General features: G+C 43.5%; 1 protein-coding gene across 1 annotated transcript; it reads right to left on the reverse strand.

Moving 5' to 3' along the window:
- Positions 1-2306: 2306 nt before the first annotated feature.
- On the reverse strand, positions 2307-3242 carry LOC143925286 (olfactory receptor 8G17-like). Its single transcript, XM_077449870.1, has one exon. It carries the CDS (start codon positions 3240-3242, stop codon positions 2307-2309), a length of 936 nt encoding a protein of 311 aa, XP_077305996.1.
- Positions 3243-21960: the final 18718 nt, after the last annotated feature.

Raw genomic sequence — 21960 nt, forward strand, 5'->3', positions numbered from 1 at the left:
AGGAGGGGAGCTGAAGAGGGCTGGAGCCCTGAGTGGGTCCCCAAAAAGCCCCAAGTCTTGGCCATGCACAGTGCTGTTATTAGCCCCCGAGGCCGAGCGTTGCCGCCGAGCGGGAACCGATCTGACCCCGAGTGTGGCCGAGTGACATAGCAGGTCCCGCCCTTCTGGAGCCTGTAGCGCCTATGATGGATGTCCCACTGGTCCAATGCCGGGACCACGGGACCTGTGACGTCCATCATAGGCTCTGCAGGCCCCAGAAGGGGAAATTACAATGCGGGCGCCGCGCCACTGTGAGGATATCCCCACTTGGCACTCGGGCTGGCGGCTCTCCTCTCCTGTCCTGTCATGGCTCTGGATCTGGCTGCCTTGAGTGCTTGCTGTCTACTCTACTGTGATGGGTGCACCACACACTATGGCTGAGCTGCATAAGGAGGTCACTTCACCTGAAATCAGGTCAGGTAGGTCAGTGAGTGTCAGGTAGGTCAGTGTGTGTCAGGTAGGTCAGTGCATGTCAGGTAGGTCAGTACGTGTCAGGTAGGTCAGTGCGTGTCAGGTAGGTCAGTGTGGGTCAGGTAGGTCAGTGCATGTCAGGTAGGTCAGTGTGCGTCAGGTAGGTCAGTATCTGTCAGGTAGGTCAGTGTTTGTTAGGTAGGTCAGTGTGGGTCAGTGTATGTCAGGTAGGTCAGTTTGTGTCAGGTAGATCAGTGTGAGATAGGTCAGTATGTGTCAGGTAGGTCAGTGTATGTTAGGTAGGTCAGTGTGGGTCAGGTAGGGCAGTGCATGCCAGGTAGGTCAGTGTATGTCAGGTAGGTCAGTGTATGTCATGTAGGTCAGTGTGGGTCAGGTAGGTCAATGTATGTTGTGTATATCAGGTAGGTCAGTGTATATCAGATAGGTCAATGTATGTCAGGTAGCTCAGTGTATGTCAGGTAGGTCAGTGTAATGGTCAGTGTGCATCTGGTAGGTAACTGCCCCAACCCCCCCTGGTGCTGGGCTTGGACTTCAGGCTGAAGCCCTGGTCTTTTGCCACCTAGCAATGCCCCTGCCCCAACCTATAACTGGCCTCCACAGCAAGGAGCACATGGAAGGGAAAACACATGAAAGACAAACCAGAGAAAATTCTGAGCTCAACTCACCAACCTGATTACCAACCGAATGAACCCGTCCAGCAGTCTGCGTTAAAAACAGGGGTTTAGTCAGCACACATTTGCAAAAGCATGCGTAAGCTGCGAGGCATTTTTATGGAGTTGTGGGGGGTCGTCTTTCAGGGGTTGGGCTTGGCCCCTTAGTTCCAGTGAAGGGAACTCTTAAAGCGTCAGCATAACAAGACATTTTGGACAATTTCATGCTCCCAACTTTGTGGGAACAGTTTGGGGATTTCCCCCTCCTGTTCCAATATGACTGCCCACCAATGCACAAAGCAAGGTCCATAAACACATGGGTGAGCGAGTTTGGGGTGGAGGAACCTGACTGGCCTGCACCTTAACCAAATAGAACACCTTTGGGATGAATTAGAGTGGATGGAGACTGCGAGCCAGGCCTCCTCATCCAGCATCAGTGCCTGACCTCACAAATGGTATTCTGGAAGAATGGTCAAACATTCCCATAGACACCCTCCTAAACCTTGTGGACGGCCTTCCCAGAAGAGGTGAAGCTGTTATATCTGCAAAGGGCCAACTCAATATTGAACCCTCCGGACTAAGACTGGGATGCCATTAAAGTTCATGTGTGTGTAAAGGCAGGCGTCCCAATACTTTTGACAATATAGTGTATGGTTGGTAGTCAAACAATAAGATGAGTGGCGCCACAATGTACAAAACCAAATGAGTCCCCCAAACGTTAATTTTATGCCGCGTACACACGATCAGAATGTCTGACGGGAAATGTTGGATGTGATCTTTCTGTTGGGAAGTCCGATCATCAAACATTTGCTGTCAGAATTCCCGCACACAAATGTCTGAGGGCAGGTTCTCAAATTTTCCGACAACTTCACTTGTTGTCGGGAAATTCAGATTGTGTGTACACAAGTCTGTCGCACAAAATTCCACGCATGCTCGGAAACCAAGCAGAAGGAGCCGCACCGGCTGTTGATCTTCCTTTTTCTCGGCTTGTCGTACGTCTTGTACTTCGCCGCGTTCTTGACGTTTTCGGAAATTTCCGACAACATTTCGTGTGACCGTGTGTAGGCGAGACAAAGTTTGAGCCAACAACCTTCGGGAACAAAAAATCCACGGTTTTGTTGTCTGAAATTTCCGATCGTGCATTAGAAGCCGCTGACTATACTACAGGTTTAGTTCAGGTGAACTCTACGCTGTATTGGGGAGGATCTTCTTTAAACCGTCTCGGGACGCTCGCCTGATATCCTGGTTCCTCAGACTGTAAATCAGAGGGTTGAGGATTGGGAGGATCACCGTGTAGAACATGGACACCACTTTGTTACCGGCAAACCGATGGCTTTCATTCAGCTGAAAATAATTAAAAAACACAGAACCGTAAAATATAGACATCACCGTGAGATGAGGGGCACACGTGGAGAAGACTTTACTCCTACCGCCCTCAACTTTAATCTTTAGGACCGTTTTGAAGATGTAGACATAGGACAGGAAGGTCAGCGCTAGACAGACAATCGTGATGGAGCCACCAAAAATAAAGAGCAGGAGAACGTTGATGTAGATGTCACCGCAGGAGATCTGAAGCAACTGGGGAAGGTCACAGAAGAAGCTTTCTATAATATCCGATCCACAAAACGTCAAGTGGAAGGTATTAAGCGTGTGAACGAGAGAATTGGTCAAGCCGAGACAACCCACGATGGACACCAACTCTACACACACCTCCCAACGCATGATCTGTGTGTAATGTAACGGCTGACAAATGGCGGTGTACCGATCGTAGGACATGACGGCCAACAGGAAAACCTCGGAAGTGGTGCAGAAAGTGAAGAAGAAGACTTGGGTTAGACAAGCTGGTAAGGTAATCCGTCTTTGTCTGCTGTGAAGGTCAAATAACATTCGTGGGATGGTCAATGAGGAACAACAGAGGTCCAAACCGGCCAGGTTCCCAAGGAAGAAATACATAGGAACATAGAGGTGAGAATCGGTGGCTATGAGGACAATGATCAGAGAATTCCAGATTAATGTCAGGAGGTAGATGAGAAGGAAGATGAGAAAGAGAGGGAGCCGGAGAGCCGGAAGGTCGGAAAGTCCAGAGAGAAATAAGTCCTTCAAAATGGTCTGATTTCCCATTGGGAAACACATTTTGTAAACTGGAGATTCAAAACTCAAAGTTTTTTTTTTTTTTGCGAAAAACACGAGCCGGTCTCTTATTTCTTATAAACAATGGCAAATGTTATCATTGTTCTCCTAAAATCTCAGAGGTTGGTGACCAACATCACATTTGCTGTCCAATTTGTGCTTAAGAAGGTTGCCAAAAAAAAATAAAAAAAAATAAATAAACTATACAAGAAGCATTAGAAGAGCCAAACCGATGGTCAAAAAGTCTAAAATTGTATTTTTAGTAGATGAGCAGAAAAATAATAATAGTTTTAACGCATTTCAGGGGTTCAGACACTGACCCTTCTTCTGTGCTGCAACAGCAAGATAATAGAAATATTAATATTAATAATAATAATAATAATAATAATAATAATAATAATAATAATAGTTACTGTTTTATTTTTTTCAGTGTTGTAATTTAGAATTTTTCTTACTTTTTTTCTCCAAATTTAAAATAGTTTTTTTTTTTGTAATAATAAAGCTTTTTACTGTTTTACTTTTATTGTTTGACTTTCTTCCTTTTTTACAAAATCTGATTTTTTTTTAACAAATAATTTTACTATATAATTTTTTTTTATATTATTATTATTATTATTATAAAAAGGCCAATCTCTACCCAGTCTCACACTTACCTCCTTTTTTTTACTGGGTAGAGATTGGCCTTTTGGCCTTGTCCCTGGGCTCTTTCCGGCCAGCTCTCTGTGTGCAGCTCAGTGTCCGTCTTCTTATTTTGACTCAACATCAAGTCGCAGGTAAACATCTTTTGTTGGGTGGCTGATGAACATTGGGCTTGGACGGTCCAATAATAATAATAATAATAATAATAATAATAATTATTATTATTATTATTATAAAAATAATAAATAATAATCTTAATAATATAATAATAATCTTAATAATATAACAATAAAATTAATATAGTAAAATTATTTATTTAAAAAAAAAATATTTCACATTTGGTAAAAAAGGAAGAAAATTCAAATAATTAAAAGTTATATAGTAAAAGGCTTTCTTATTTAAAAAAAATATATTTAAAATTTTAGAAAAAGTCAACATTACAACAATAAAAAAATAAAACAGTAAGAAAGCCAAACCAATGGTCAATAAGTCTTAATGGTATTTTTATTAGATAATCAGAAAAAAGTAATAGTTTTAATGCATTTCAGGGGTTCAGACACTGATCCTTCTTCTGTACTAAAAAAGCAAGGAAATAGATTATTATTATTAATAATAATAATAATAATAATAATAATAATAATAATAATAATAATAATAATAATAATAATAAATAATAATCTTAATAATATAATAATAAAATCCATATAGTAAAATTATTTATTTAAAAAAAACTATTTCAGATTTAGTAAAAAAGGAAGAAAAATCAAATAATAAAAGTCATATAGTGAAAGGCTTTATTGAAAAAAAAGCTATTTTAAATTTGTAAAAAAAAAGTCAAGAAAAAGTAAAAAAAAAAAATTAGACAATCAAAAATAATAATAACAATATTTCATTGCATTTTCAGGGGTCCAGACACTACTTTTTTTTTCTTCGTGCTAGAACAGCAAGATAATAGAAAAGTTTATAATAAATAATAACATTCACTGAGTAAAAAGATTAAAAAAATAATAAAAATAAACCTAAACTATTTCAGATTTGGCAAAAAAGAAAGAAAAGTCAAATAATAGAATTTATACAGTAAAATTATTTATTATAAAAAATAATAAATATATATATATATATATATATATATATATATATATATATATATATATATATAAAGAAAAATGGTATCCATCCCCGACTAGCACTATTAATTATTGTTCTTATCTGACTATCACCATCCTATTGCATCTCAATAAAGAGATCTATATTTGTACTATTGGTAGTTGGTTGTCCAGGGCTGGACTGGGACAAAAATTTAGCCCTGGACTTCATCATGACCAGCCCTCTTTAATTTAATTTAATTTTAAGTATATCCATCAGCACCCCCCCCCCCCATCAGAGTGTCCTCCCTCTCCTCCCCCTCCCACATGTACTCACAGTTTTGAAGGCAGCTTCTCTTCCTCTCTCCAGCCATGTGATAAATGACAAGTGATAAGAGAGAGGAAGGAAAGTCTGCCGGCTGTCTATCTCCCCCTGCAGGCTGGAGGGAGCAGAAAACCTAATGCTCTCTCCAGCATTTGACGGAGCTGCTTCTCCTGACAGGAGTGAAATCGTAATCACTCACTGTCAGAGAGGAGCGGCTCCAGGATTGCACCTGACCGGCCCACTGAGCCATCGGCCCACCGCCAAACTCCCGGTAGTCCCGATGGCCAGAACATGCCTGTCAGTTATTGATCTTATCTTGTCAATTATGTTCCTGTTGTACTTATAGAAGCAATTCTACCCGTGATAGACGGTTGTCCCCGAGATGGCATGCTTCATATGAAGTCCCACCTGTCCCAACTGCCCCCCCATCCCCCTTCCCCCTTAATTTCCATTAGATAGTGATGGAGATATATTCGATAATTGGTCTCTACCTCTTATAAAGTCCCAAAAAATCATTTCCTTTCATTATTTGTTCTGGTCTCTTCTCAGATATTGTCTGATAAATGCGGGGGAGGGGAGGTGGAGGAACCTTCCCTGGGAGGATCGGTTCAGCAGCAGCACGTCTGATATGGAGATGGAGACAATTTCCTGAAAATTTTCACTATTAATATAATAAAAAAAATCAGTGTGACGTTAGAATTGTAATGTCTTTTATTAGCTTCACCTTCATATATTTATAATGCAGAAAATTCCCTCCGGCACCTCCGGGGGGCACAGGAGAGACGACTTCCTCTAATGATTCCCAGACCAACGTTACATCTTACAACTTCTCACTAAATTAATCTCTACAGAAAACAAACCATCGCATGAAACAATGTATCCCTCAGAGACGCAAAACGCTCCAAGCAAGTCAATTATTTTATATTACCACTTTTTGTAATAAATGTTTCTCCTAAGTTTGAAAGAAAAAAAATATGATGCTGAAGTTCAATTAAATAGATCTAAAGCAACTTGGATGTCAAAAAAATTCTAATAAATAAATAAATAATAATAATAATAATAATAAATACAATAATAATAATAATAATAATAATAATAATAATAATAATAATAATAATAATAATAATAATAAAAATAAACAAAAATAAATAAATAAAAATAAATAAAAAATTAATTAATTAAAAAAAAGTAATCAATAAAAAAATTAATAAAATGATAAATATAATTTTACTAAAATTAATAAAAAATATAAATATATAAATATAAATAAAAAAATAAAAATGGTCAAAATAATAATAATAATAATAATAATAATAATAATCAGCAGCAAAATAATAAAAATCAAAATAATAATAATAATAATAATAATAAAAATTACAGGTAACAATTTAACAAATGTTGATTTTCCAGCAGAACTCCATTGAAAATAATAGGTTACTCTGACTTTAAATTCAAATCTGTGCCAATGATTTTTTTTTTTTATGTAAAATACCAAAAAAGACAAATAAATACATTATTGTTGTCTGAAAGGGAAACCGAAAAGGGGAAGAAGAATAGAAAGGAAAGGAACGGAAAGGAAAGGAAAAGGGGAAGGAGAATAGAAAGGAAATGAAAGGAATGGAAAAAGGAAGAAGAAAAAAGGAAAGGAAAAGGAGGAGGGAAAAAGAAAATGGAAAGGAAAGGGAGAAGGAGAATAGAAATAAAAGGAAAAAGGGAAGGAGAATAGAAAGGAAAGGGGGAGGAGAATAGAAAGGAAAGGAAAAGAAAAGGGGAAGGAGAATAGAATGCAAAGGGGAAGTAGAATAGAAAGGAAAGGAAAGGAAAAGGGGAAGGATAAAGGAAAGGAAAGGAAAAGGGGACGGATAAAGGAAAGGAAAGGAAAGGAAAGAAAAGGAGGGAGGAGAAAGGAAAGGAAGGGAAAGGAAAGGAAAGGAAAAGGGGAGGAGAAAGGAAATAAAAATGAAAAGGAAAGCAAAGGAAAGGGGGAAGGAGAAAGGAAAAAGGAAAAGGAAATGAAAGGAATGGAAAAAGGAAGAAGGAAAAAGGAAAAATGAAAAAGGAAAGGAAAAGGAGGAGGAAAAAAGAAAAAAAAGGAAAGGAAAGGAAAAGAAAGGGAGAAAGAGAATAGAAAGGACATGGGAAGGAGAATAGAAAGGAAAGGAAATGAAAGGGGGAAGGAGAATAGGAAATTAAAGGAAAGGAAAGGAAAAGGGGAGGAGAAAGGAAATAAAAATGAAAAGGAAAGCAAAGGAAAAGAGGAAGGAGAAAGGAAAAAGGAAAAGGAAAAGAAAAGAAAAAGGAAGAAGGAAAAATGAAAAAGGAAAAAGGAAAGGAAAAGGAGGAGGAAAAGAAAAAAAGGAAAGGAAAGGAAAGGAAAGGCAAAGGAGAAAGAAAAAGAAAATGGAAAGGAAAGGGAGAAGGAGAATAGAAAGGAAAGGAAAGGGGAAGGAGAATAGAAAGGAAAGGGGTAAGGAGAATAGAAAGGAAAGGGGGGAAGGAGAATAGGAAAGGAAAGGAACAGAAAAGGGGGGAGAAAGGAAAGGAAAAGGGGAGGAGAAATTAAATAAAAATGAAAAAGAAAACAAAGGAAAGGGGAAGGAGAAAGGAAAAAGGAAAAGGAAACTGAAAAGGAAAGGAAAAGAAAGAAAAGCAAAGGAAAGGGGAAGGAGAAAGGAAAGGAAAGGGGGAGGAGAAAAAAGGAAAGGAAAAGGAAAAAGAAAGGAAAAGAGGAAGATGAATAGGAAGGATGAATAGGGAGGAAAGGAAAGGAAAAGGGGAAGGAGAATAGGAAGGAAAGGAAAAGGGGAAGGAGAAAGGAAAGGAAAGGAAAGGAAAGGAAAGGAAAGGAAAGGAAAGGAAAGGAAAGGAAAGGAAAGGAAAAGAGAATAGAAATCAAAGGAAAGAAATGGAAAAAGGAAAGAAAATTAAAGGAAAAGACAAAAAAAAAAAAGGAAAAAGAAAAGGAAAGGCATTGCATGAAAAATGAAAAAGGAAAGAAAAGGAAAGGAAAGGAAAGGAAAGGAAAGGAAAGGAAAGGGGAAAAGTGTTGACCAAGTCTATAGATTATTGGATTTAAAATTTTTTGGATATGATTTGGTAAATAAGAGTTCTTACCCAAAAGTAAAAGCTTCAACACAACGACAGAAATGTATTGGTAAATAGTACGAAGGTCTGAAACATACAAAGAACAGTACGGAACAATATTAAGGGAGCTCCAACATATTACTAAATAGTGATGGACGAACTTCCGACAGGACGTTTTGCGAATGCAAACCGCGAGCGCGGCCAAAAGTTTGCGAACCGCAAAGTTCACGGCAGACCATATTGAATTTAATGGCAGGCGAACCTTAAAAACCTCCAGGTCATATTTTCAGCCACAAAATGCTTACTAGCTGTGCACACATAGTCCCACCACATGGACACTGACATAACAAAAGTATTAAGTGAATCTGGGATCGACAACGACAAGCATTCTTTTTTTATCTGTGAAATTTTGACAATTCAGGACTCAGGAGCGCATGAAGGCCATGGAGGAGAGGCAAGGTCAGGCCAGGCTATGAAAGGGGTGCAGGAGATGATTTGTGCCAGTGTGCCAACCTGTGCTTGAGCCCCTCCCTCTGCCCGGGCCTTACCCAAACCTATGCAGGGCTCCACTGTGGTGGTCCGGAGGTGCCAGTCCAGTGCGGATCCTCAGCCATGGTTGGCTTCTCCACTGCTATCTCCCTCACTAACACCAGCACTGAGATAGAACACTGACACCAGCACAGCTATAGAGACTGAGCACTGACACCAGCACCGAGATAGAGAGCACTGACACCAGCACCGTGATAGAGAGCACTGACATCAGCACCGTGATAGAGAGAGAGCACTGACACCAGCACCGAGATAGAGAGCACTGACACCAGCACCGGGATCGAGAGCACTGACACCAGTACCGAGATAGAGAGCATTGAGACCAGCACCGAGATAGAGAGCCCTAACACCAGCACCGTGATAGAGAGCACTGACACCAGCACAGTGATAGAGAGAGAGCACTGACACCAGCACCGAGATAGAGAGCACTGACACCAGCACAGTGATAGAGAGCACTGACACCAGCACCAAGATAGAGAGCATTGAGACCAGCACCAAGATAGAGAGCACTGACACCAGCACCGTGATAGAGAGCACTGACACCAGCACCGTGATAAAGAGCACTGACATCAGCACCGTGATAGAGAGAGAGCACGGACACCAGCACCGTGATAGAGAGCACTGACACCAGTACCGAGATAGAGAGCATTGAGACCAGCACCGAGATAGAGAGCACTGACACCAGCACCGAGATAGAGAGCACTGACACCACACCAGCACCGTGATAGAGAGTATACAGAATATACTTTGTATCTTTGAAAGAAAGTATATTATACTTGTACAATCCTATATACTGTACACCTATACCAGTCCTTAAAAGGACCTTTGTGGACCTAATAATAATAGCTAGTGATTAAACTGACTGTCCCTGCTCCACACAGCGTTCTGTCCCTACACTGACAAAAGACAGCTGCAGAATCGGTCAGCAGTGCACTCAGCAATCACCAGCACAGCAGTTAGCAGCAGTGCACCAGAACCCTATACTGTACACCTATACCAGTCCTTAAAAGGACTTTGGTGGACCTAATAGTATTGGCTAGTGATTTGTGTCACTACAGACTCTCCCTGCTCCACACAGCAACCTCTCCCTACACTGACAAAAGACAGAATGTAAAATGGCCGCCAGATAAGGTCTATTTATAAGGTAGGGGGAATTTCCAATTGTCCATGTGCTGAAATGTCTAAATTGGCTGTCCTGTACCCCATGATGGATGTGTCATCATGGGTCAAAATTCTTCACAATGTAAACGCATACAGTATGTCCGCCGCACGAACAGAGCCAGAAGTCTTCCGGTTTTGCGAATCGCGAACATGCAAAATTCGCTGCAAACGGACCGCAGAGCGAACCGCAAGGCCATCTCTATTACTAAATGCAAACAACGAGAAATTAAATACATAAGACAAACATTTAGATACAAGTGCCAGGGATATAGTCCATAATTACCATGGAGCTGTGCTTGAGGGCTCCATTCCGGTAACTGATGTTCCAAAGACCCCCCCCCCCCTCCAGTCTGTGTATTGTTATAGGCCTCTCCTTCATTGGTTTACATGGAGTGGCTCTGATTGGTGGGCCTCTCTATTCCCTCTATTCAAATCTTACTCATACTTTTTAAGATTGGCTAATTTCCAGTCCCCAGTACTTTGCATAAGTCGCCCAGATTTTGTGTGGTGGGGACAACAAAGTATGCCAATTCATGCAGAGAATTGAAGTATTCATGACAGGCTGGTCTTTTCAGTGATGGTGATCAGAGATGTGTGAACAGTTTGTCTCTAATTATTATAAATGAGTTGCATTGTGTTAGGATTTGTTTCCTTATTTGTTGGGCCAATCATTGATGACATCTTCCTCCTTCTGCAGCCAAGCACTCCTCGTTCACCAGGATATGAAGGATGAATGTTCCTTCTGTCCCCAGCTTCTGCTTACTTATGTAACGTACTTCAGGTTGGACCTGTCACTCTGCTAGATAAATCCTGGGGAATGCCGGCCAACAAAAGAAGTGACATTAAAACCTTCTTCGAATTCTAAAATATAAATAAATACGTGAAAGATGCCCACCACCAAATACCGCTTTAAGGTTGGCTTCTACTTCACCATATGAGAGTACCAACATTGCAAAGCGTATAGTACTGAGCAAAGATTACTTGGAGGCAACCTCAGACCTTCTTAAAGGCACAGGACATTTGATATAAGGCAGATGAGGAACAGAGTTAAATGAAACCATAATCAAAACCCAGACACACCGACCTTGAGAGGTATGTACAGATGTTGTCACAGTCAGGGGTCAGGTTTGGATACCAGTAGCTATAGCAGTAGAGAGGCTCCCACTGACCATCAGAGTAAGTAGACCAGCAGGTCACCCCAGCAGATGTTGTGGGCTCACCCTACGTACGGGGTCCAAGCACTAACCGGTATTCATCAGAGCTAAAGAGGATCGGTACTCATAGAGAAATAACAGAGGACTCAGTGTGCTGTGTGTTGGAAGGGGGTGGGACATCTCCCGGCAGGGAGAGCATCAGTCACTCATGCAGATTGTAGATAGAGGAGTGATCACAACTGAACCAGACTAATGCCGCGTACAAACGGTCGGAGAATCCGTCGGAATGCGTCTTATCAGACCGTGTCATCAGATAATCCGACTGTGTGTGGTAAGCATCGGATTGATTCCGTCCGAATCTCCGTCCGACCCAATTTTCCAACATGTTGGAAATATTTCCCGACCAACTGGGCCGGTCGGACATACTCCGATCATGTGTAGAGAATTTTGATCGGACCAAGTGCCACGCATGCTCAGATCAAATTCCTACATCAAAGCTATTGGCTACTAGCCTGAATCTAGTCCCATCGTAACGAAATTACGTCATCACGTTCTGGCCTACTTGGCCCAACCGTGTGTATGCAACAGTTTTGGACAAGATCTGACGGACAAAATCCGACGGGCAAAATCCGACGGATTTGGTTGTGGAAATCTCCGACCGTGTGTACAAGGGTTTAGAATTGGAAAATAGAAGATTGGAAAAATGTTGCCGGGTCTGATGAGTCTGGATTTCAGGTGCGATATTCAGATGGTGGGGACAGAATTTGGCACATGGATCCATCCCGCCTTGCATCACCGGTTCAGGCTGGTGGTGGGGGGTGTAATGGTCTGTTAGATGGGCTATCACCGGTTCAGGCTGGTGGTGGGGGTGTAATGGTGTGGGGAGGATATTTTCTCGGCACACGTTGGGCCCCTTAGTACCAATTGAACATCATTTAAAAGCCACGGCCTACTTGAGTATTGTTGCTGACCATGTCCATCCCATTATGACTACAGTGTCCCCATCTTCTGATGGCTCCTTCCAGCAGGATAATGCACCAAAGCTCCAATCATCTCACCACTGGACAATGAGGTCCCTGCCCTCCAATGGCCCCACACTCACCACATCTCATCATGGATGGGCAGCCGACAAATCTGCAGCAACTGTGTGATGTTATCATGTCACTATGGAGCAAAATCTCTGAGGAACGTTTCCAACACCTTGTTGTATCTATGCCACCAAGAATGAAGGCCAAAGTAAGGAGGACCTAATAAAGTGGCCAGTGAGTTTATATATATATATATATATATATATATATATATATATATATATATATTTACCTTGGAATTTTGCATGTTCTCTTCCAGACTCCTCCGACTATCAAAGTGATACTAATCTATGCAATCACCTCCTTTCCTATTCCTAGGGACTCCCTGAATAGAGCAGTGACCGGGGTCATGTGACCTTGATTATAGAATGGGCTGTAAATCCCACCCAGGAACAGTGTGCCCTCCCTGAAATAGTTGTCTTCAGCTATCTGCTCTCGGACTATGTCCTTGTAGAAATGAACGAAGGTGTGTGCACACCTTGTCTCCAAATATTACAAATGAGTTGCATCGTTTTAGGAGTCATTTCCTGATTTCTGAGCCCATCGTCAGACACAGCTTCCTCCTTCTGCAGCCAAGGACTTCTTGTTCACCAGGAAATGAAGGATGAATGTTCCTTCTGTCCCCAGCTTCTGCTTCCTTATGTAACGTACTTCAGGTTGAACCTGTCACTCTGCTAGATGAATCCTGGGTGCCACCGGCCAACCAAGGGGACGACATAAAAACCTTCTTTTTTTTTCCCCAAAATGAACTGGTTTCTGTAACATAGAATAAATATTGGCAAAAAACACACACCACTCAAAAAAAAAAAAAAAATGTATATACATTTTTCCAAGTGAAGGAATATGTAAATTAGTTCTGTGTGAACGGGCCGACAAAATTATTGGGCTATTTCCTGTGCTGGACGAATGTTTTTCATTGATTTTAATAGAAAAGTACCATATTCAGCCACTTAATGGGGCTAAGTATCATGAGAATTTATTGTGATATTGGGCACCATCTAGTGGTCAAATGTGGTGTATTAAGTTTAAAATCAATGCATTTGGCCACTAGATGGTGCTAAGTATCATATGAATTTCTTATGCTATTAGCTCCATCTAGTGGCTAAATGTGGGACATTATATTTTAACCACTTAATAACCGCCCTATAGCCGAATGACGGCTTCAGGGCGGTTTCTTAACTCTGGGAGGCCGTCATATGACGTTCCTCCCAGAATTCCGCTCTCGCGCGCCCCCTGGGGAACGCACTCGAGAGCATCCGTGACCGCCGGGTCCACAGGACCCGGCGCATCACGGATCACGGTAAACGGCCGCTCATAGCGGCCGTTTACCACGTGATCGCTCCGTCAAATGACGGAGTGATCACTTGTAAACAAACCGGCGTCATGTTATGACGCCTGTTCCTCCCTCCCCTTTCTGTACCGATCGGAACAGCGGAGGGGGAAGAGATCGGTGTCAGCAGCGATGTGGGCTGCATCTGCAGTGCCCACATCGCTGCTCACCGAAAATTAACCCTGCAATAACCCTGCAATAACTCTGCAATACCCTGCAATACCCTGCAATACTCTGCATTACCCTGCAATACTCTGCATTACCCTGCAATACTCTGCATTACCCTGCAATACCGTGCAATACCGTGCAATACTCTGCATTACCCTGCAATACTCTGCATTACCGTGCAATCCCGTGCAATACTCTGCATTACTCTGCAATACCCTGCAACACTCTGCAACACTCTGCAATGCTCTGCAACGCTCTGCAATCCTCTGCAACGCTCTGCAATCCTCTGCAACACTCTGCAATGCTCTGCAACACTCTGCAACGCTCTGCAATGCTCTGCAACACCCGCCAATACCGTGCAACACTCTGCAATGCTCTGCAACACCCGCCAATATCCTGCAATGCTCTGCAACGCAATACTCAGCAACGCCATACTCTGAGATACCCAGCCATACTCTGAAATACCCAGCCATACCCAGCCATAGTCGGTGATACCCTGCAATACCCAGCCATAGACACCCCCCCCCCCCCCCCCGCCGCCCTCCGGTGCTTCTACCGACTCGCCAATACAATCAAATCCAGAATCTTTTTTTTTTTTTCAGGCTTCCCTTCTAGAGATGAGATGTGGGGTTTTATTGACCCCATATCTCACTGTAAAGAGGACCTGTCATGCCATATTTCTATTACAAGGGATGTTTACATTCCTTGTAATAGGAATAAAAGTGATCAAAAAATTTATTTTTGGGGAAAAAAATGTCAAACTAAAATAAATAAAGTAAAATGAACAATAAATTTTTTATTTTTTTTTTAAAGCGCCCCTGTCCCCATGTGCTCGCATGCAGAAGCGAACGCATACGTAAGTCCCGCCCACATATGAAAACGGTGTTCAAACCACACATGTGAGGTATCGCTGCGAAGGTTAGAGCGAGAGCAATAATTCTAGCCCTAGACCTCCTCTGTAACTCAAAACATATAACCAGTAAAAAAAAATTAAATCGTCGCCTATGGGGATTTTTAAGTAGCGACGTTTGGCGCCATTCCACGAGCCTGTGCAATTTTGAAGAGTGACATGTTGGGTATCGATTTACTCAGCATAACTTTATCTTTCACATTATGCAAAAATTGGGCTAACTTTACTGTGTTTTTTTTTTTTTTAAAGCACAAAACTGTTTTTTTTCCAAAAAAAAGCATTCAAAAAATTGCTGTGCAAATACCGTGCGAGATAAAAAGTTGCAATAACCACCGTTGTATTCTCCAGGGTGTTTGCTAAAAAAACATATATAACGTTTTGGGGTTCTCTGTAATTTTCTAGCAAATAAATGATGATTTTTACATGTAGGAGAGAAATGTCAGAATTGTCCTGGGTGCTCCAGAACGCCTGATGGCGCTCCCTGCATGTTGGGCCTCTGTATGTGGCCACGCTGTGTAAAAGTCTCACACATGTGGTATCGCCGTACTCGGGAGTAATAGCAGAATGTGTTTTGGGGTGTAATTTGTGGTATGCATATGCTGTGTGTGTGAAATAACCTGATAATATGACAATTTTGTGGAAAAAAAAATAAAAAAGGAAAAAAAATCTTGATTTTGCAAAGAATTGTGGGAAAAAATGACAACTTCAAAAAACTCATCATGCCTCTTACTAAATACCTTGGAATGTCTTCTTTCCAAAAAGGGGTCATTTGGGGGGTATTTGTACTTTTCTGGCATGTTAGGGTCTCAAGAATTGAAATAGGCCGTCAGTACTTCAGGTGTGATCAATTTTCAGATATTGGCACCACAGCTTGTGGACTCTATAACTTTCACAAAGACCAAATAATATCCACCAATTTGTACTTATTTTTACCAAAGATATGTAGTGGTATAAATTTTGGCCAAAATTTATGAAGAAAAAATTACTAATCTGCTAAATTTTATAACAGAAATGAAGAAAAATTCATTTTTTTACAAATTTTCTGTATTTTTTCTTTTATAGCACAAAAAATAAAAAAAACCCAGCGATGATTAAATACCACCAAAAGAAAGCTCCATTTGTGTGAAAAAAAGGACAAAAATTTCATATAGGTCCAGTGTTGCATGACTGAGTAATTGTCATTCAAAATGTGAGAGCACCGAAAGCTGAAAATTGGTCTGGTTATTAAGGGTGTTTAAAGCGGTTCTTCACCCTAAAGGGGAAGTTCCGCTAGTATTATCCCTCCCCCCCCTCCGGTGCCACAATCGGCACCTTTCGGGGGGAGGGGGGTGCAGTTACCTGGATAATCCAGGTAACTGCACCCACTTCCGGCCAGACCGCCGCAGACCCCTGCATCGCTCCCCCCCCCCCGTTGTGTTCTGGGAAACACACAGTTCCCAGAGACACAGCGGGGGACCATAAGAGAAGCGCAGCGCAACTCGCGCATGCGCAGTAGGGAACCGGGCAGTGAAGCCTTCATGCTTCACTTCCCGATTCCCTGACAGAGGATGGCGGCGGTGGCTGCAGCGAGACGAGCGATCGCTCGTCATCTGCCGCCGACATCGCTGGAACCTGGGACAGGTAAGTGTGATATTATTAAAAGTCAGCAGCTGCAATATTAGTAGCTCCTGGCTTTTAATATTTTTTTTTTTTAGGTGCAGCTCCTCTTTAAGTGCCCAGTGGTCAAGTGGTTAAATCAATTCAAAAACAGTCCAGCATGGGAAGTAGCCTAATAACATTCATGCTGTGCCCTCACAGTGTTCATGCACTTTTCTAAGGTGAATTGCTATCTGATTTTTTTCATAAATACACCCCATAGTTTGCTCCTGTTCTACTCTATGAGAGTGCCGACATTGGAATGTGTCTAGTAGGGATGAGCCGAACACCCCCCGGTTCGGTTCGCACCAGAACTTTTGAACGGACCGAAAATTTGTACGAACTTTAGAACCCCATTGAAGTCTATAGGACTCGAACGTTCGAAATAAAAAGTGCTAATTTTAATGGCTAATATGCAAGATATTGTCCTAAAAAGGGTTTGGGGACCCCCAGGGGACATGGATCAATGCCAATTTTTTTTTTTAAAACGGCTGTTTTTTCGGGAGCAGTGATTTTAATGACAATTAAAGTGAAAAAAAAGTGAAATATTCCTTTAAATATGGTGCCTGGGGGGTGTCTTTAGGATGCCTGTGAAGTGCCACGTCTTTCCCGTGTTTAGAACAGTCCCTGCACAAAATGACATTTCTAACGGAAAAAAAATAATTTAAAACTGCTTGCGGTTTTAATGTTATATCTGGTTCCGGCAATACGGATGAAAATCATTGAGAAAAATGGCATGTGTAGCCCTCCCTGCCCATTACCAGCCTATTTGGGTCTTGTACGCATATTAAGGGGAATCCCGTACCCATATTAAAAAAAGGAAAGGCGTGGGGCCCCCCAGGCCCTATATACTCAGAACAGCAGTATACAGGCGGTGAAAACAAGACAGGGACTGTGTAGGTTTGTTGTATTAAGTAGAATCTGTTTGTAATTTTGAACTGGTACATTTTTAAAGTGTAGCTCCAGTCAAAAAATCTATTTTTAATTTTTTTGCCCGTCCGTCTTTTTTCATCTCACTTCCTGTTGTCTACTTCCGTTTGCAAGTAGGAGACGTTTGTTGTCGGATGTTTGAAAGTAGGGGCCTGCCCTATATGCTCTGCAGATATGGGGGCCTAAGGTGTTGGTGTTGCCACACCACTGTAAGCCCTCAAAGTGACTCTTGGTGGGCACTGGAGCGCCCTGCTGTGAACGATTATATCAAGAATTGTAATCACCTGCCATTGTTGAATAGTGGTAGAAAAATTGGGCCTTTGGTGGTGGTGGTGCTGGTGCCACAACACTATAAGTCCTCAAAGTTACTCTGGGTGGGCACAGGAACGGGCCCTCCTGTGAAATATTATATCAAGAATTGTAATTACACACACCTGTTAAACAGGGTCTGAAAAATTGGGCCTTAGGCACTGGTGCTGGTGCCACAACAGTGCAACATCTCCCAGATACTCTAGTTGGAGTACAGGAATGAGCCCTGCTGCAAAGCATTGCATTAAATATTGTAATCACATGCCCCTGTTAAACAGGGGCTGAAAAATTGGGCCTTAGCCACTGGTGGCGTCACCCAGAACCAAAAATGTTCTTCCAAGCTATCAGCAGGATCATTGATGAGGAAGAGGATAGTCACTCAGCATAACAGGACAGTCACTCAGCATCAGCATAGGCAGTCTTGAAGGGATGTGACATTTCAAAAAAAAAAATATTCGGTTACATCAGTTTCAGGTGCTTGGTAGCTGTGGGTGATCCAAGACTGATTCATCTTGATGAAGGTCAGTCGATCAACTGAGTCGGTGGTCCGGCGCACACTGTGATCGGTTACAAAGTCACCAGCAGCACTGAAGGTGCGTTCCGAAAGAACGCTGGATGCAGGACAGGCCAGTAGCTCAATTGCATACTGTGCAAGCTCTGGCCAGTGATCCATCCTCAAGACCCAGTAAGCCAGAGGATTTTCAGTCGGAAAGGTGTCCAAGTCTTACCTTGCCCCAAGGTATTCCTGCACCATGTAAATCAGACGCTGGTGATGGTTGCTGGAACCGATCATACCTTGGGGCTGCAGACTAAAAAATTGTCTGAACGCATCGGTCAGACGGCCACCTTCTCCACCGCTCCTTCTGTGACTGACCGAAGCCTCAGCAACACGTTGTCCAGGACCAGGAATTTGTAACTTCCTAGTCTCTGGGAATGCGTTGCACAGACCATTCTGCAAGGCCTCCCGAAGATGTATCATCCTCTGCTCCTACTGCGACGGCAATATAAGGTCCATAACCTTACCCTTGTACCGTGGATCAAGGAGAGTGGCCAGCCAGTAATGGTCCCTCTCTTTGATCTGAAGAATACAAGGATCCTTCTGCAGGTTTTGCAGGATCAGGGAGGCCATGCAGCGTAGGTTAGCTAAGGCATTCGGTCCGGAGTCGTCTGGGTCACTAAGGACAACATGATCCGCAGCCACCTCCTCCCAGCCACATACAAGTCCACGGGTTTTTTGGGACTCTAAATCATCCCTAAAAGACTACTGCTGCTGCTGATGTTGAATGCCAGGCTCCACCTCCATGCTGACACAAGCCTCCTCCTCCTCCTCATCCTCTTCCTGTGTAATGGGTGGGACAACAGGAACACTGTCTGGATAAAGGGAGCCTTGAGAGGCAAGAAAGTCCTCCTCTTCCTGCCTCTGTTCTGCCTCAAGTGCCCTGTCCATTATTCCACGCAGCGTATGCTCCAACAGGTGGACAAGAGGTACAGTGTCATTGATGCATGCACTGTCACTGCTCACCATCCTTGTGGCCTCCTCAAATGGTGACAGGACAGTGCATGCATCCCTGATCATGCCCCACTGGTGTAGTGAAAATAAAACAAGCTCCCCTCACCCTGTCCTAGTGCCTTAGTCGCACAGGTACTCATTGATGGCCCTCTGCTGTGTGTGCAGCTGCTGCAGCATGGCCAACATTGAGTTCCACCTGGTGGGCATGTCATATATAAGGCGGTTCTTGGGCAGGTTCAACTCCTTTTGGAGCTCAACCAGCCGAGCACTGGCATTAAATGATCGGCGGAAATGCACACAGACTTTCCTGGCCTGCCTCAGGACATCCTGTAAGCCCGGGTACCTGCCCAAGAACTGCTGCACCACCAGGTTAATGACGTTAGCCACACAGGGCACATGGGTCAGTTGTCCCTGTCGGAGGGCGGAGAGAAGGTTGGTGCTATTGTCGCAAACCACCATTCCCAGCTTAAGCTGACATGGCATCAACCACCTCTCGGCCTGCCCCTGCAGAGCTGACAAAATATCTGCTCCAGTGTGGCTCCTGTCCCCCAAACCAACCAGCGCAAGCACGGCACAGCATCTTTTTGCCTGCGTACTTGCGTAGCCCCTTGAACGCCTATGGAGGACCTCTGGTTTCCGAGGACAAAGCACTGGAAGAGGCCACAGAGGAAGAAGAAGAGGAGGGGGTGGAGGAGAGAGGTGTGTCACATCCAGTAGTAGCATTTTGGAGGCGTGGTGGCGGAACAACCTCCAACACTACTGCACCTTGTCTTGCATCCTTCCCAGCTGCCAGAAGAGTGACCCAATGGGCCATGAAAGATGGGTAACGTCCCTGTCCATGCCTGCTGGACCATGAGTCAGCGGTAATATGCACCTTACCACTGACCGCCCTGTTCAGCTAGGCATTGACATTGCCTTCCACTTGCTGGTAGAGAGCCGGAATTGCCTTCCGTGAGAAAAAGTGGCATTTGGGGACCTGCCACTGAGGAACCGCACATTGCACAAACTCACGGAACGGGGCCGAGTCTACCAACTCAAAAGGCAGCAGTTGAAGTGCTAGCAATTTAGCCACACTAGCATTCAACCGCTGGGCATGTGGATGGCTGGGAGTGAACTTCTTTCGACAGTCCAGCAGCTGGGGCAGGCAAATTTGCCTGGTACAATCAGTGTACTGCTAGCAGAGTGCCCACAAGTACTTGGCTGTGACATACCTAATTCTACACCTTCATTCCTCTCAGTGCAGGTTTCAGAGAGGACTGAAGGTCTAGTGCAGTTGGAGATCCCAGCTGATGAGGAGAAAGGAGAGGTCCGCTTTGTTCTTTGGTGTGGGACTTTGAGGTACGCTTGCCAACGAGCTGCATGGCAGGTCAACATATGTCTGGTCAAGCATGTGGTGCCCAAGCGACTGATGATAGCAGCAGTGCGATCTGATGCACTCGTCTCAAAAAAGGCCCACACCAAAGAACTTTTGGAATAACGCGCAGAGGCAGCGCCCTGCACAGGCAGAGCTCTGCAGTGTGATTCAGTCTGTGTCCCCTCTCTCTGCGCTCATGCTACTGCCTTCCTCTAGCTGGGTATCATCATCAGAGCCTTCAAAACGCTGAGCATCCTCCTGGAGCAAGTACCCAACATTGTGGTAAAACAGTTTGGGGGAATCCTCAGGAGGACATGGTGGGTCTAGGGAAGGAGTGACTGATGACATTGAGACGAGGGAAGAGGACACGTTGGCAGCTGCTTTGCTAGTACCCTGAGCCTGGGTGAGAGAGGATGAGGAGGATGAGGTGGGCTTGGTCATCCACTCTACCAAGTCTTCGGCATGATGCTGCTCAACACGTCCAGCTGCCGAAAATAAGGACAAGCGTGTCCCATGGCCATGTGCTGATGACAATGCACCGCGTCCACGACCAGCACTGTTGTCTCTAGACACAGAGCCTGCTTGCCCTCTTTTATTGGCTTGTGACTGTCTGCCTCTCCTTGTTGGCCTTCCAGACATAGTAATGGCCTGAAGGGAGATGGGAAAACCAGAAATTGGGTAGCTTTAGGTGCACACTGAGCAGATGACACAGTACACCGTCTGCAATTACTGCAGCTGCCTGCCTGTGTTACAGAAACAGTACAACACCAGCAATAAGGGGTAGCTTAAGGTGTATACTGTGCAGGAGGCACACAACACCCACTTTAACTGCTGCAGATGCCTGTATTACAGAACACCAGCAATAAGGGGTATCTTCAGGTGTAAACTGTGCTGGAGGCACACAACACCCACTTTAACTACTGCAGATGCCTGTATTACAGAACACCAGTAATAAAGGGTAGCTACAGGTGTCTACTGTGCTGGAGGCACACAACACCCACTTTAACAGCGCTGGGTTCACAAGAAAAGAACACACTGTCCCTGCCTATCCTGCTCTCTCCCTGAACGCTGCAACACACTACACAAGGCCACCGCGCTGGCGGCCTTATATAGTGTGTGGCGTGTACTAAACCCCCTGAGCTATAATTGGCCACAGGCATCCTGCCTGTGTCCAATTATGGCTCTCCTCGCTGCCGGTGATTGGCCAAGCATGGGTCGCAGTGCGTTCGACTCGAACACCAAGCTCATCCCTAGTGTCTAGTTAGGAGAAAGGATTACTAACCGGGCAACCCAGATCTTCTTAAAGGTGCAATACACTTCAGAAAGACATCTTCTGAGGATCAAACATGGTAAAATTATTTAGAACTTCAGACACCCATTATAACCCCTCAGTGCTCCCCTTATTGAACATGTTTCTAGAGTGTGCCACCCTCATCAGAACATATCACTGGCCCCGTGTGTGTCGGCACATTGTGGTC

The sequence above is a fragment of the Lithobates pipiens genome, unplaced genomic scaffold, assembly GCF_037356315.1.
Source record: "Lithobates pipiens isolate NorthernLeopardFrog02 unplaced genomic scaffold, aLitPip1_a1.2 Scaffold_22, whole genome shotgun sequence".
NCBI classification, from domain to species: domain Eukaryota; kingdom Metazoa; phylum Chordata; class Amphibia; order Anura; family Ranidae; genus Lithobates; species Lithobates pipiens.

Coding starts and splice junctions, on each gene's coding strand:
- LOC143925286 (XM_077449870.1), bottom strand. CDS start 3,242: ATGGGAAATCAGACCATTTTGAAGGACTTATTTCTCTCTGGACTTTCC.